This window comes from Echeneis naucrates, chromosome 17 (assembly GCF_900963305.1).
Source record: "Echeneis naucrates chromosome 17, fEcheNa1.1, whole genome shotgun sequence".
In the NCBI taxonomy this organism is placed as follows: domain Eukaryota; kingdom Metazoa; phylum Chordata; class Actinopteri; order Carangiformes; family Echeneidae; genus Echeneis; species Echeneis naucrates.
In genome coordinates this window covers 6,152,807-6,169,631 of record NC_042527.1, presented here as the reverse complement: position 1 = coordinate 6,169,631, position 16,825 = coordinate 6,152,807, and the positions used below count along the sequence as shown (strand labels likewise).

General features: G+C 40.8%; 1 protein-coding gene across 1 annotated transcript in view; it reads right to left on the bottom strand.

Annotated features, from left to right (window-relative positions):
• LOC115057548 (probable G-protein coupled receptor 158) overlaps window positions 1-16,825 on the bottom strand; it is a 52,257-nt gene that overhangs the window by 13,266 nt on the left and 22,166 nt on the right. The window contains exons 3-7 of the mRNA XM_029524701.1: window positions 15,165-15,267; window positions 12,226-12,437; window positions 10,922-10,990; window positions 1,986-2,095; window positions 431-669 (exon numbers count right to left, since the gene is read on the bottom strand). Of these exons, the coding sequence (XP_029380561.1) occupies window positions 431-669; window positions 1,986-2,095; window positions 10,922-10,990; window positions 12,226-12,437; window positions 15,165-15,267 (733 nt within the window). The remainder of the gene's footprint in view (window positions 1-430; window positions 670-1,985; window positions 2,096-10,921; window positions 10,991-12,225; window positions 12,438-15,164; window positions 15,268-16,825) is intronic.

Below are 16,825 nucleotides of genomic sequence, written 5' to 3'. Positions count from 1 at the left end.
GGAAAAGGTTACAATCACATATTTATGTGCTGATCCTCACTTTCTTAACACCGAATGTAGATCATTGTAATAATGTAAATCGATTGGCAGGAATTCGTCCGAGTGAAAATATTCTAATGCCTTCTCCAAAGCTGGGTATCTTTAAGATAATAATCAAACTCTTAGAGTGCGAAAGATCATTGGAAACAGTTTTTCCAACCAAAATGTTCCAGTGTTCTATGAATGTTATCAAACGATTTTCCCCCCTCATTCTGCCTGCAGCTTCTCCCAAAAGTAAAGTTTCGAAACTAAATTTCATCTTAAGCCTTTCCCGAGAAGCTTAGACCCAAAGTGTAAGCCCAAAAGCTCCTTACAGTTAATTGGTAAGTGGCACTGGAATTTCCTCAATCTGGATGATTTCTTGGCGCCACATATAAACGCACACACTTACCGACAGCCATCATGTAGTCCCATCGGTCCAGCAGACACATGCTGAACTGCAGTCCCTCCGGGGTGAGGCCCGCAGCGATTAGGACCCGACTGAGCCCTGGGTTCTGGCACACAGCAGACGTCCAGGCCACCAGGAACCACAGCACCACCAGAAGGATCACTCCCAGCAACCGCACGACACGCCAGCTGGTCATGTAAGGCGTCCTCTGGGCCGTGCGGGACAGGAACACCTTTAACACCCTGGAATACAGTCCCACTTTATCAGGAGCTGTTATTTTAATCCATTAATTCAAGTTTGGTTTGTTTAATTTATGGTGTAATACCTAGTAACAGACTGTAATGTGAAGCCAAACTTAATCACTGTCTTTCTATATTCCTATATGGATGTAGAAAAGTGGTTGTTATTGTACAGATAAAATCCATGCAGTTTATTAATATGACATTATGTCTCCTGTGCATGCACACACAACAACAGAGACTCATGAAAGAAGCCATCTGATGTGATTTGAGAAGGAGAGCTACTGTGTATGGACAGAAAGCAGCCATTTGCTCCAGGCATACAGAAAAGTCAGTTCACTGTTTGCTGTGCTCCTCTGCTGCCTCTCGCCCAGACTGTGACAAATCTATCTCATCTCTGATATATTCAGTGGGATTGGACTGTAAGAGCTCGCCCCACAGGGTACACTTCACACCCAGCGAACTCGGAAGAAAATCAAATTTGATAATTTTGCCAAGGGAACATTACGGCCAGCCTTTGACCTCCTACCCATCTCAGCAACACTTGCTCAACACTAAGGGCCAGGAAGTGTGTGTGTGCGCGTGTATGTATGCATGTGTGAGTGAGTGTGAATAGATACTTCAGGAAGCAGACGCTGATAGACTGGACCTGATGTGAAATTCAAATGTGGTTATTGGCAGCACTGTATGCATATGTGTATGTGTGTGTAGGTGCGCTCTAGTGAGGGGGAACTGAATTACTGAGGCTTAGAAAGGCTAATTCAGACGGCGAGAAAGGAGAGGAAGAAAGGAGAGGGCATGCAGGTGAGGAGAAGTGAGATGAGGAGAGGAGAGGAAGGCGCCTGCCTATTTTTGAGCTTATTTTATTGAAGGTCAAGGTTCAATCCCAGCCAACATTGGCTGAGAGCCGGATTCGCCCTGAAAAACTCCTGGGGTCTGACACATACAAGCAAAGTGGAGGTGCCAGTTAACCTACAGTGCACGACTTTAAACTGTGGAATGAAGCCGGAGTCTCCGAGGCCCCTACAGGCAAGAGGAAGAGAGGAATAAGCTCGGCAGGCACTGGCCAAACTGGGGATTGAACCTTATTGCTGTGAGGTGAGAAGGCCACATCCTGCACAACTGTGCTGCCATCTTGTAAGTTTGCTGCTTTCATTTTGTTTCTATTTTTTTTTTTGTTTTATTTCTTTATTTTCTGTTCGTGAAAAAAATAATTCAGAACAAGGCCATGCAGCATGCAGAAAAAGTCTCTCATTACAATTACACAGCTTTAATTTCAGTGCTTTTAGTTTTTGTTTTAATTGTTTAGTTTCCAGTACCTGTATAGTTTGAGGATGACGGTGCCGTACATAACGGCGAATCCCAGGAGGCGAACCCACCTCAGGAGAATGCACCGAAACACGCTGGGGTGGAAATACAAGATCATCACCTGCAGGGTGGTACAGCAGCATTAACACAAGCTCTGGGACGCATTGATTATTATGTTACAGTGTGGATGATGCTTTCTTGTCGGCATTAAATCACACGCATCCTGTCATAGTCACGCAGAGGAAATAGGGAATGGAAATGATGTAAGGGTACTGCCTGCGAGAACCAGAGCTGGAGGCAGCTTTGGCCACGCAGATATCTCACACCTCCACAGCTCTGCTGACGTCTCTCTTTGCTGTGTGGTGTTCATATGTCAACTGCCAGAATGCATAAGAAATGAGAGCCTGATGGGTTCTTTTTTATACTCACGTTGAACAACCTTGTTTTCCTTAAGTGTGTGAATGTATCTGTATTTGCATGTTGATTATTCTGTAGCTATGGACATAAACATGCGTTTCTGTGCACATGTGCAGATGTAGCCTCTGACTCTGAACAGAGAATTTGCCGGTGGCTAATAAAATGTCAGTCTATCATTTTCTGCTTGCCGTGAGCTTTATTGCCACATATTACTGTTACAGACGAGGCTGTGACAGAGACTGAGGAGATGAGCTGTAAAGATCAGTGCCTCCATCTGGATGTCTGGAAAAGCTGCATTTCATTTCACCTGTGTGCATTTCAACGGGATGCCTCATGTCAAACCTGCAGTAGCCTGAATGAAACTGACGATCCACTGCAGCGATTCTCTGCATGTTTGCAGCTGAGCAAAGAATAACTCCCAGGTACCTGAGTTTGAATGTATCTCCATTCATTCATAGACAGCATAGACACGCAGTCAAGTTTTAACTTGATGATTACAGTCCGATTTGAAAACAGCAGCAACATTTGAATTGCATGACGATGCAGTCGCCCAATAAATGATGACTATAATCATTCAGATGTATAATATATATTAATGCAAGCGCTGTATTAATCAAAACCACGACATTTAGTCACAACTAGTCACAAACATAACAAGGGTGTGGCTTTCAAAAGAGGCGCATCAGATTTAGCCACTTGGTGACAGCACATTAACCTGTAAACACAACTTAAACGTAGTGTTAGTTTATAAAGTTGATGCAACTATTTAAACCTGAATAGTTAGATTTGTATTTATATTTACGTTGCTATTGGGCAGATGTGTTAATCCAAAGGGACATACAAGTGGTTGAAAGGGTATGAATTCCAGGCAGAGCTCCCACAAGAGCCAAAAAAAAAAAAAGGTTTTAGGTTCATGAGCGAAATTAAAATATTACTAAATCTGATGAACAAGTGGACAGTACCATTTGTTAACCTTGAAGCCCGGACTGTACTAGGTTCCCTTTCATTATGGAGAAAAGGCTGATGAGTGAGTGCTAGTTAGGTGGTCAAGTTCTCTCCAAGGAAATGAGTCTTCAAGAAATTCTTGAAAGTACAGAAGGGTGCTACTGCTCTGATAGCATTCAGTGTCTGTTTCCACCATTGGGAATGTGCTGGCACGCGCAGTCTGGACTAAGACTGCACAGGGCTGAGGGAATGCATTCAAGTAGACGGGTGCACACCAAGATGTCACGCTGATGGCAGCATTGCTATCTTGGGTTTGATTTGGCAGCCATGGGAATCCCTTCTTTTGGATTTAAAAAACAGAAGCTTCGCAGCAGGTTTGCTGGACTGCGACAATCACTGTAAGAATAATACAATTTTATGGCAAAAATTTACCTCACTAACTCGTGATCTGGGTTGTTATAAACACTTCCAGTTCAAGTTTGCGTTACCTCTGTTTGTCATGGTTTCAATAAGAGACGTGCTTAATGTTGTAGAATAGACCACGCTGATTCAAACATGCCCCATAAATCTGTAATTCATTTTGGGCTCATCACTATGACTGCTTTGACAGAAGAATTCATTTGATCTATTTTTTATATTAAAACACACATTAAAGATGTTTTACAGATTAATAAATTGCTCTTAATGATACACTGACATGCCTGGGTACAATTTTTATATTTAAGGCTGTTGTTCACTGTAAGTGTTCCTGCAATCAGTGCAAACATAAAAACTTCCTTCCATGCAAAGTCAATGAAAGAGATGGCTCTAAAGGTTTATCTCAAATCAAGGCTGTCAGGGATTGAGTTTCGTTTGTGTTCACATCCTGTTTTATTTTGAAAAACTTGTTCTTGTTCTGTTTCCCTCGCGTTGATTGCCTTCCCTGCCTTCACCTGTGTCTTGTCTCGTCATTTAAGTCCTGTTTTCTGTTTCGTCCATGCCAGATCCTTGTCTTTGTCGCGTGTTGATGTTGTGTCACTTATGTCTCGTTTGGTCTGCCTGCCTGCGTTCCTGACTCCCGCCTGTGTCTCTGCTTGCGTCCCTGCTTGTTTTTGCGTGTGTCTTTGCTTGTCTACCTGTCGTCCCTTCATCTCAGTTATTTTGTAGTTTTTGGCTTCGTTCATCGTCACAGTGTCTCTGTTATTTTGTAGTCTCACTCTTCACACCCACCTGGTTCTCGTGGCTCCTGCGTTTCGGACCTCATTTCCGCAACACCACCACCCAACACCAACTGTGACAAAGGCCTCAGCAGCCTCAGTTTGGGTCAAAGTTTTGTTCTCAAATATACAGACTCTCTGCTTCCATGAGCAGGGTTTCCTAAGTGAACCACCATGAAGAAACCAGAACACAAAAAGAGTTTGACAGTAAAGGTCACTTTTGAGACTAAACTTGATTAAATAGATAAATGTCTCTCGAACTCATGTCAGCTTTTGTCCTGTCCACATTAACTGAAACAGCTTTGAAATGTTCTGTGTTGAGGTGACCTCTTAATTGTGTATAGCACCATGAACAGTGTCCAGCTGTGGGAGGATGTTACAGCTAGTTACTGATGTAGTATAAGTGCATCCCAGAGGAGTACAGACAGCAATTTATGTCTACTTTTACAATGCCTTGGAATTCAAGAGGCAGCAGCTTTCTAGCATAATTAAACTTGAGAAACAGCAGCACCTGCAGTACCCTCTGTGGCAAACGCTCAGCCAACCCTGAGGCTTTAGAAGTCTGGCTGCACGCTGTGTTAAAACTATGAAAATGTTTTCCATCCATCCATCCAGCTCCTACCGCTTTTCCATTTCTGGGTCGCTGGGCTGCTAGAACCATGACAATGTTTTCTTTCACCAAAATAATAAAAGCAGACGTCACAAAATGCGAAATCCAACGATATTTCATACAACTATTCAGGAAGTTATGAGTAAAAAAACAATATCACAGGAAGATGAGGGGTGAGCTACTCCACGGCTTGTTGCTTGCTTTTAATTATCACAGTATGCCATGTGTCTCCTGTAATCTAATACTGTCTCGAAACTCCAAGTTGCATTTCACCTGCTCAGACAATGTGTCCCAATCCACAGTTTAACTGTAATAATATCTGGACTCTCAGCACATACAGCCAGCCTGCTCACAGCTCACCTCACGATCAGGAACGTGGCACAAAGACTCAAAGCTCCGAGCATAGCAGCACCACTTTCTCTCCATAGAGAAATCCTCATCAAAACCTCGGCCTGCCAGAATCCGTCATTGGTATGCTGGTCACGAGAGCTCGGGGGAGCCAAGTCCATTTTATATCCAAGGACCAGGAATTATGGCTGTTCCTTCCTAATGCTCTACCACTGGTGCTAATTCAATGCTTCAGCTCAGGATCTGATCAGCTGGTTGGTACATGGATGAGTAAGGTATAGATCATTTTATAAATCAGTTTGGAAAGGGACTGAAGCCACGATTTTCTTGAGGACATCCTTAACATGATGTATAACTTATAAATTATAACAATAATTTCACTGACAAAGCTCTTTCCAAAAAGGAGTAGCGAAACATTAGTGTGAATGTCACTACTGCCCGTATCAACAAAGTGAATAAAAGAATTTGCCAAAGACAAGACAAGACAAGTCGTAACCACAAAATTGACAGATATCATCTTTTAATGGTGTTTCCAGTGGTGGGTTACAAGTGGCAGGCTGTGGCAGAATTGTGTCCTTAGCCAGCTGACCATGAGCACTGGCCAGCAAAAGCATGTGTCGTCCATCAGCTGATGAAGAGCAGAGTTCTTGCTGCATGTGACGCATGATGCATTGGTTTTTGCAACTGATTTATTCATTAATGTCATTTTATTCTGAAAATCCTGTCAGCAGCAACACAGACACAGCGAGATCTGCTGCAGTTCAGCAATTAAGATCAGAGTTCTGGATCTGAAAAATGGTACACGATATTTCATGATGATGATTTTGACTTAACATGATGTTATTGCCGCTTATTAAAAATTCTACAGAACTTCACGCGGTGTAAGGCCAATTGCAAGTTATATTAAAAAAATATATATTCAAATCAAGTAAGCTCTGCTGATTCATGGTCTTTGTGTGCACAAGCGTGAATATGACGTACAAAAGAGAGACAAAGTGTTCATATTATCCGGCCACCTGAGAAAAATGCCCGTCGTTACACCTGTAGGCTTCGAGTTCACTCTTTTGATCCATTTTCTTCACCAGCTCCTCATCTAAGTCTTTCCATTTGTTAAAGACAAAGATTTTCAGCTATAAGTTTTGTGAGGTATAAGCTATTTATACCTCTGAAAAAACCTAACAATCCAGTTTAATACAATAGCGTAATTTATGTAATTACAACGTCCCTCCTCTGCACTCCTGTGAAGCAACTTGAGTCAGACGATTACATCTCAGTGCTGAAATGATGCTGTAGATCACCGAAACAGAGCAAATCTGAGCAATCCGTAGGTGTGCAACAATTCCCCACACACTTGTTGTTAGGTTTTTTGTTTTTTTTTTTTCCTTCTTGCAAACTGTCCTTTTGTCCTGCTGTCTCTCATGTCTCACTCTCACGCTAACCTGTGGTTAGGATTAACATCCTGCCTGGCTCCTTCATCTCTTCGCCTCCTGAGCAAACATTCAGCCTTCCAGCTCTGTGGTCTTCAAGACAGAACAAAATAGTAAATCGGCTCTGCAAATATGATGTATAAAGTAGGCCACGCTGTGTCTTACACCCACATAAACAAATGCAGAAATGCAAATCCATGCGCAAATGTACATGTATGCAACCGCAGAAAAATGTGATGCTACAAATCTACTTAAATGCAATCATAATCCATCCTCCATCCTGCCGATGCGTGCATAGCAACATACACAGAGATGGGCCCACACAAACACAGTGTCACACCCTTTCTGCAGTACTACCCATGTGGACTACAAAGTCGCCGGGGACTGCACAATAAAAAAGTCACTCGTTTATGTCACTCAGAAGAGAAGGTAGTCCTCCTGGTTTGCTTCCAACCTCCTCCATCAATTAATCAGCAGATGTATTTTTAAAACAAGTTGTGCTAGAACTTGATGGACTGTTTAAAAATGCATTGAGCACCAGAGGAGGGGCAGCTGCATCAAGCCTTCAGTAGCCGCTGAGCCTTGTGGTGGCAGCAAAAAGGAAACAGCAGCAGAAAACAAACGTTCCGACTGCAGGAGAGGAGACAGACGCAAAAGTGAGACTGAAAGAGACAGAAATAATGAAAAGAAAACATGAGGTGAGGAGAGGCAGAGACCTGCAGTAAAAGGTGATAAGAAATGCACAAGAAATATTCAGAGGCAAAGGGAAGAGAAGACCCATGAGTGTATCTAAGAGCGTGTGAATGGGAGGATACTTTCAGTACTTGAGTGATCCTTGGGGTGAACGGAGGAGAGGGTGGATGGAAAGATGAAAAATCGAATCAATTCAAAGCATCACAGCAGAATTGTAGCGTAGTAATATAGGAAAAAGACCACAATACCATCAGCAACAACAACTGCCAGGGTTTTCACTGGGTATTGTGGTATGACTGCTGAAATTTCAAAGAGCAAATCCTTCATCGCAATACTCTGAAGCTCTTCCTTCTTAAGAGAGCTTGTTTGTTTGTTTCAAAATGGCTAACGTCCAGCCATCAGACATTGTGTTTGAAGCTGACTATTGGCAGACTGCACAAGTGTTTGAAGGCAGCGAATTCCCCAGTTACATCAGATCTCCCTGATACATGGCGCTCAGGTTTCTTCCATCTGTTTCCCTTGCTAAAGATGGGTTTCTGACGCAGCACTCCAGGTGCACTGTGGGCTGTGTGCAAAAGTGTCAATACACACATACATACAATGCGCACTGGCTTCCACCCACATGGGCCCACTCACATAGAGATGACACAAAGGCTGACAAAGGCACACACACACACACACACACATACACAATGCAACAAAGTCACACTCTGAATGCACACACACTGATGTCTGCCTGACCTCTTACTGTCCAGACAATGATCGCAAGCGCAATACAATAACAAGTTGTAGCTGCACCTACTGCCACATTTATACTGCAAAGTACTCTGAAAACTGCATCAATTACTTCTCCCACATTTTAAAGGTTTTATGATATCAAACCATATTTTTAAGCTATTTAACTTCAGTATTTTTCTGCAACAACTCCCTGAGTTTCAGGGATTTCCTCTTTATACGTACAGCAGCTTTCAGTTTCAAATTGCCTTCCAATCTCCTGTACAATTGAAGGCCAATTAAAAGTGAATAGAACTGAATACTGTATAGAGAGGAAATCACTGAACATATTGAGCCCATTGAACGATTATTGCAGAAAGAGAAACTTGAGATTAAAAACTTACTGGGCTGGTATATCAACAGACCAAATGAGCAATATTTAATATTTCATAGAGGAGTTAGTAGATTTTATTATTGCTACATAGCCAATATTAGCATCAGTAGCAGATGACCTGCTAGTCTCACCAAGTGCTTTAGTCATAATTGTGTCAGGGTACAATACTCTTCACCAGACCACCAGAGAAGGACAAGACAGTGCCAACCAGCTCGGGGCTAGTTTGTTAGCATGCTGACTTAGCTAGCCCAAGAAGAGAAGTGCGAGAAAAAGAAACTGAACAGCAGAGTTTGATTTTTAATGCTGAACAAACACTATCCCTCCATCATTAATTAAACATTCTTTAATGCTTACACTGTTCATATAGAAATAACACAATTTACAAATGGCTGTTTTAAGCTGTGTGACAAAAGGCGACACCATGCAATGCAGAGAGAAGACAGAAGACAAAACGCTGTCACTGCTCAGTTTAATGGAATTATTGTAGCTGTAATGTTATCACACTGAATCGGCCTCTCTGAAACTGTACTCAGTGAATGGGGGGGTTTGATTTTTGAGGGTGGAGTATCGGGACAGGATGGTGTCCTGAAGTCATTCACATTCACAGATATAAAGGTTTATTCCTATAAATTCATGGGTATGAATCACCAGAGACAGTGATGGCTTTGGAGGAATGGCTGAGGAGGAATCCTCTGGATTTTTAATTATGACACAATACAATCTAAAAATCTCTAAAATCTCTACAAGTATTGTAGATCTAAAAATCCACAATACAATCTAAAAATGAACAAACAATATTTTCACAGCCCAGAGTAGAAACAAATAAAAACAACGTGAATCATTGCCTCCTTTGCTGGCTTGTCACCTCATATAATGCAGCGCAGACTCGGTGCATTAGAATCACCTATATTTTAAGTCGGACTTCTGATTTTGTCTTTTAAATGAAGCTCTCTTTTTCTTGGAAGTTGTAGGCTGTTGTTTTACTGTCTCCTCATTGGGCTTTTTCCCTTTTTCAAAGAAGCTCTTTGGAAGAAGAATGTGGTGCTTACCAATATTGACATTGGACAAGCAAAAGATTCAACAAATATGAGCCTTCTCTTATCAAGGTTTTCTGACATTTGAATATTAAACAATGAAGATTTTTATGTGGCAGTTTGGTCCAGTGTTGAATGTTGTACCACGGATGAATAGCCATTGGTCTAATGTGAATATTATTTTCAGATAAAAAAATTTATTCCACTTAATATATCCTCAATAAGATACAAAAGAGAGCCAGAAAAGTATTTTACTTTAAACATCTATTCAGTGTCTTGTGTGCAGACAGTATGAGAGACATTTAAGGTCACATGTCATGGATAGTTAGTTACTAAACTATGAAAAATGAAAGGAAAGGCTGTCTAATGATAAATCTGAGCAACCTTCAAAAGAGGCAACCAAATAATTACATACTAATTATATTCCTCTAAAGTTGTTCAGTTTTGACTGTCGAAAAAGTTGTCAATAATAACATTGTAAAAGACAACTTTTAAACAATTAAAAATGAACTAGAGGTATATGTTACAGATGAAGATAAAAATTTTCTAGGAAAGGTACAACAGACAGCTTTATTTAATGAATATATTGAATATATTGGTTTTGTTTCTTCCAATTGTACTTAATGTTAATTTAAGGTCTCAGGATATAATTGTCAGCGCGTGAACAGCTGTCACTTCAACAACACTGCTGGAAAAGCTCATTTTAAAATTGAATAAAATAAAGCCCCATGTGTCAGACCACTGCTGGCACAGCTGTGAACATAAAGGATTATGATATGTCGTGTTCTCACCAAGAAATACGAATGGGAAGCTAGGACCATGCCCTGAGGTGTTTTTGTTAGGAGGGAAAATGCTTCAACCAGACTTTACAAAGATAATGGTGTAGATGTACGGTAGATATTAGATAAGGCTAAAGCAAGAGACTTAATAAAGAGCTGATTTGCACTCTGGAAGCAAAGTCAGTGCAGTGAACGGAAACATGTAGAACAGAGAAGTCTGATCCAGAGGGAGAGTTTGGAATGTAGTTATCTACTGGGCAAATATGTTGCATATGTTTGTTTTGGTCTTTCCGTTCATGTATTGTGCTGTTATTTGTGACTGTCAGTGTATCTGATGGAGGAACAGATTGGCTGAGCGAACTGTGGGTGTAATTGAGAGGTGGAGCTTACTGGGAAGTAGAGCAGTAAGGCCCCAAACAAGATGGCTTCCAGCAGAATAAAACCAGATGTGCGAATGCTCTGTCAAGGCAGAAAGAGAAACAACAGACAAAACCATCAATCAATCAATCAGTCAGTGACAAAGAGCTGGGGGTTTAAATTACACTCACGTACAGAAAGGCAGGTGATAGCAAATGCAAATAATACACTTGTGTATCTTTCAAAGCCAAACAAACACAAAGAGGGGGGAGGAACAAACTGTATATTTTCATTGTAGCGTTTTCTGAGTGAACTGAGAAAATGCGAGCCTGATGCAAAAGCATAAATGTCTATAAATAGCACACTGGGAAGAACCAACTCAACTTTGCCCAAGGACTAGTTGTAATTATCCTACGCTGTGAGGAGCTCATATTTATTTCACTTTACTCTATTAGCAGAGTGTATTATGCAACATCTTTGCTGTAAGTCTGTGAGGATTAAAGGAGGCTCAATTAAACATAGGATAGATGTTCACTTAGTCTAATAACAAACTTGGCACAAATCAACAAAGATATCCTCTGTGAAATAGATGTAATGAGAAATGGGCTTAGTTTTGAGACAGAGAGATGCAGCAAATAAATATTGCATCTATGTTAATAGCAGACTTGACAGACTTCTGAATTCCAGCTTCAAATCAAGTGCAAATTAAAACTCGAGTCTTTGTGTAAAAGAGCTATGTAATCTTTGGCAATTTAGTGCCTCACCATTTAATGAACATCATTTACCTCCATCTCCTCCATAGTGTTTGGCTAAATAAGTTGGATTTCTGAATTGTCTGTTGTGATGGGGATTTTACGGGGCAAGCTCAAAAAGTGTTGCATCCTCCAGTTACCGTAATGATCCTCAGTATTGGCTGTTGATAGCATGGGATATCAGTTCAATAATAGAAAGTGATTAGTCTGGCGAAATATTGTACTAAGTAATTAGAGGGAGTAATGGCCTTGGTTGTGCACATGAGTATGACCAGAAATCCACCCGAGCCAGCAAGGAGATTTCATCCAACTTGAAAATGCATGCTTGGATGTAATGTAATTGAACTTTTGGTGTATTTTTACCTGATAGATCCCAAATCTTCCCCACGAACAAACGCAGTTCTCTGAGTTTCCTAGGCTCAGATAAGTCCTGGTACACTTCCTCCAGAGCCACAGAGAACATTATATAACTGCTTTCACAGGCTCAGTGGTGCTCCTCATAATTATTAAGGTAATGCTGATGTGCAAAATGTGCGCATGCTCCATCCAAAAGTCCTCCACACTGACATCTGACACCTCGCTCACCTTGTTTCTCCTTAAGTGGTAGACCACCACCATGCTTGCCAGGTCCAGCACCATACACAGACCCTGGAAGGAGGCCACAGCAAGCCGCAGAACGCCGTCCTCCTGCACCAGACAGGGCGTGTCATCCCGGCAGTAGGGGCAACCTTCGCGGCAAGGCAGGCACTTGCTGGACACGTCAGAGGTGTCGTCTCTGTGGGAGCCCTGCTCCTTGCCTGAGGGCGGGAGAGCAATTTAGATCACAATCACACATGCAGTTGTGGTTACGTCCAGTTCTAATAAGGTACGATCAAAGACAACCATTTACAGAACTGTATTTAATTGCCACTCAGAATAAAAATCTGATTTACTGTCATGTTTTCAAGGATTATCACTGTAATTAATTTCCATGTAGCTGTCACATACTGACTTCTCATTAAATGCTCGGTTAATCAATTTGAAGGAGTAGCAATCATCAGTCCGATAAATCACAAAGCCTTGGGGATCATAATTACAAGAATACAGCCTTTAATTAAACAGAGGAGGGAAGACTAAAGGAGAGGAGGATAAAATATTGTGACACTTTTCCTTTCATCATTTCAGTCTGCATAACTTTTGTTCCACCAGCATGAGGCACATTTGATTGTTGTTTCCTGTTGATTATTTCACATTACGCAAAAGTGGATGTGTTTCTTTCTTCGGGAAGCACCTGTGAAATCTGAATTGAACCAAAGAGACAAGACATGGCAAAATTATGACAGATTTGGAATCAACTTGTGTGACAAATCCTCCAATTTGCTCATTGCTGCTCCTCTGGAACGTGACGCTTGATAAGCATGTAATTCCCCCGTAAGTCCCAGATCCCATACAGCATGCAAACACAGTGACAAAGTCACAACGCAGTGTGGCTTAAACTGGCGCCTTAAAGTTTTTATGAGCTTTAACAATAGATTTGAGTTGTGATTTATCTAACAATCTATGGTTATTATTACATTCAAATCAAATAATGCTTCATGACATTTGACTGCACTTTGGCTGTCTTTCTCTCTCAATCTTTCCTTCCATTTGATATCTGTGCTTTTGTCTTGTTGCTAGGGAACAATAGAAGATCTGTTTGGCGCCTGGTCTGTTTTCTGGGGATGCAATGAGGGATAACAGACAGGCTCGAGCTGGGGGAATCGGGGTCACGAGCTACGACCCTACTGGACTCAGCGGAGATTTTTAATGACGGGGTCTGCGCGCCGTTGGAAAGATGAGTCTCTTCACAGACAGGCCTCATCACGCTGAATTACAATAAAGCTCCAGCTTTGCTTAGCGTATCATCCCCCTCGGGGTGGTGTATTGTTGGAGTCAGTGATGAAAGTCACTGCAGCTGCTTGATTATCTCACTCATCAGGGCCAAGCTTTCTGCCTGAGGACACTGCAGCACTTTCAGTCAAGGTGTCAGAATACAGGCATGCAGATCCAGAGCACGAGGAGGGAGGTAAAAGTTATGGGTATACTTGAAATTCACAGTGGTGAAAGTTTAAAATCCATAGGTTTAGATTTTAGTTTAGTTTTAGTGTTATTTTTATTACTCACTGAGATGAACACCTGACTATGAAATGAGGAATAATGGAAATACGTGACAAATTTATTGTGGGATATATAATAACCAAGTCACCATTTGTTTAACCCCTCAGCAATAAGACATGACTGGTGAATTCTCCACATATTGCGTGGAACTCTCTAAGAGTAATACCAAGTTTGGTGGCTGCTTCGCTCTCCTTGTTTTTACAAAACAACAAGGAGGAGAAACAAGAGTGGAAGTGAACGAATCACTGTGTTTAAAATTGTGTTTGTCTTTCAACTAAGAAGCCAATGACCAACAGTTAGTTATAGCCAAAGAGAAGAAACATCTAATTAGCGAACCAGATTCTTTTATGGGGATACAGGTTGCTTTGTGTGATTTTTATACCTGTCCTTTCCCTAGTTCTTATTTGATTTGAAGAGATTTGCATTGCACTCTCCATAACAACTACAAATGCAACATTAATACACACATTTAGCCACTTAATTACTTGGCCAAGTAATTTTAATATTAAAGAATCCAAAACCTGAGGGGTAGGTCAAGACAAAAACAATTTAATTATGTTTTTGTTGAAATTATGCCATTTATTGCATGATAAAGGGGTTTTAGCATTATTCAGTGTCTTGCCATATGATTAAATAGGAAGAGGGGTCTTCACATTCAGCACACTTAATGCACAACATTTTGCCCAATTAGGTAATATCTCATTTTGAGCTGTACTGGAACTGTAACCTTATTGATTCATTAGAAAATGCTGACAAAAAACTTCTGGAAACATGAAAAAGTCTGTATTTTGGCATCAGCATTACCTCATCCTAGCTCCTGAGAGTTGACAAAATCTGATAGCGATGGTTATCATGTCAGCTGACAAAACCTGTCAGTGTCAGTTAGAAATGAGAACCCTGCATTTGTATTCATCTCTTTCATCCATTTTAAATCAAAAGCCTCTGTTTCAAAAATTACACTGACATGTAAAACAAGATTAACTACAGCACCTACAGGGAGATGAGACTCATCAGTCCGTTAATATGTCACTGAACCTTTCCTCAAGTTTATCTTAAATCTACCCGGTGGAGTCGCATTCCGACAGGTTTGTGATTCACACATCACCTGTGGCTTCCAGCTCAGAGTAGAAACATTTCCAAACTAAGAACAGTCAAATCCTTTGACTGACGCTGTAGGTTTCATAACCTTTCAAGCCCTGGGACACCTGTCAAAAGACCCTTTCAACAATTTCAAATGTGTGTCAACTCAAGAAAAAATGTTGCCCTTTTTTTTTTTTTTTTTTTTTTTTTTAATAAAACCTCAAAGCTTGCTCTTAAAAGATTCAAAGTTTGATCTGACAGCTCACTGCAATACGTATTATTATATCACAGAGGGATTTGTAACCTACTTTTAAAGCCATTGAGTACCACTCGGCGTGGATGATAGAATCCTCTCCTGCACTGACACTTGTACTTGTCCAACACAAATCCATGGCCAACGATGGGATTGCACTGTAAGGAAAAAGGCAGAAACAGGTTGTAATCACCGAGAGTATGGCAGGAAGTTGTTGCATGGAAGCAAAATTGAGAAGCTGTGGAGGAAAACACAACAGGATGGAGGGGGGCGATCGGCTAACATGGTGACTCAGCCAACGCAGCTCAATGCTTGCTGAGACCAAAAGCAGGTGGGAGTGAATTGATGACATATCAGAATGAAATATTATGGAACACAGCAACAACAAAATCTGACAGAAATATGATCCTATAGTTAGAGCTTCACACACACACTCAAAGCGAGCAAAAGCAGATCTTCAGCCTGGTAGTACCAAGTGATGCTGTAGTTCTTGTGTGGCAAAACAAACATGTATGCAGAGCTCCACTAATGGATTGGTTGATTAAGGAAAACTATTAACTACGCAACAACAATTCTAATCACTGTTCATCGAGCGGGAGCATTTTTTTTTTTTTTTTTTTTTGGTGTTGAAATATGCTCCCGAGGATATCTTCATGTGGAGAGATGTTAAATTAAGTGTCTCTCCTTCTATTCACTCGGGGAAGGCAGAGGTCAGAGGTGGTCACAACTGTAAGACAACGCATGAGCATGATTCTGGTCAGCCACTCTCCTCACATTAAACCCTAAAGCTGTCGCATAAGCTAAATTGATTTCCAGAAATGATTTTATCAAGTAATGCCAGATTCACACATTTTTTAATTTGTAAAATGTGGTTCTTAATTATAGTAAATTGGACATCTGAAAATGTTGCCTTAGGTTTCAGAATAACCAACACATCAGGAAATTATTTTCCTGATGTGTTGGTTATTCTGAAACCTATGTTAAGTGTTAAGGAAACATTTATTAGAGACAGTCATAAAGAAATCTATATAATTCACTAATGATCAGAATATATGTCAAGTATGGTTTTAATATGGTTAAATATTATTTCTGCCTAACATTATAGGTGTTGTTACATTTTGCACATTGACTGCAGTGATTTAATGACTATTACTGAAATCAAAGATATGAATATGGTCCATGGTCTCAGCAGTTAAAACAAATATAAACAGCTAAATGAAATGAAGTTCCTGTGTGTTTTCACTGCCGGCGGATGATTACGCTCCTTCCCAAGCCCGCTGCAGTATTTGGTCTAAGTTAATGAACTTGTTTCAATCATGTTATTGAGTCTCCTACATCGTCGACGTGCGCCTTTGCAGTGTGAAATAGCAGACGCCCCAGTTATGAAAATGCCTGGTGTCAGGGGAAATCACAGGGCTTTGCCAAGTAACAGGGAAACTCATTAATATCTAAATTAAGAATTAAGGGTTGTTTGCAGAATTTAAGAGTGCCTGCATAATTCCAGCTTGCATTGATAACTGTGGGAGCTACGTGGGCTTACAGACCATCTGGGACAAAAACACACTCAATGACATGTACACATGCGCACCAGTGTGGACAAACTCATGTGAATATACATGTGCTTGTGGTAAAATACAGTTGCAATGAATTTGATATGACCGTTCATAAATAGTGCATCACATTGCATTCTTACAGTAAAACCAGTATATGTCCTCT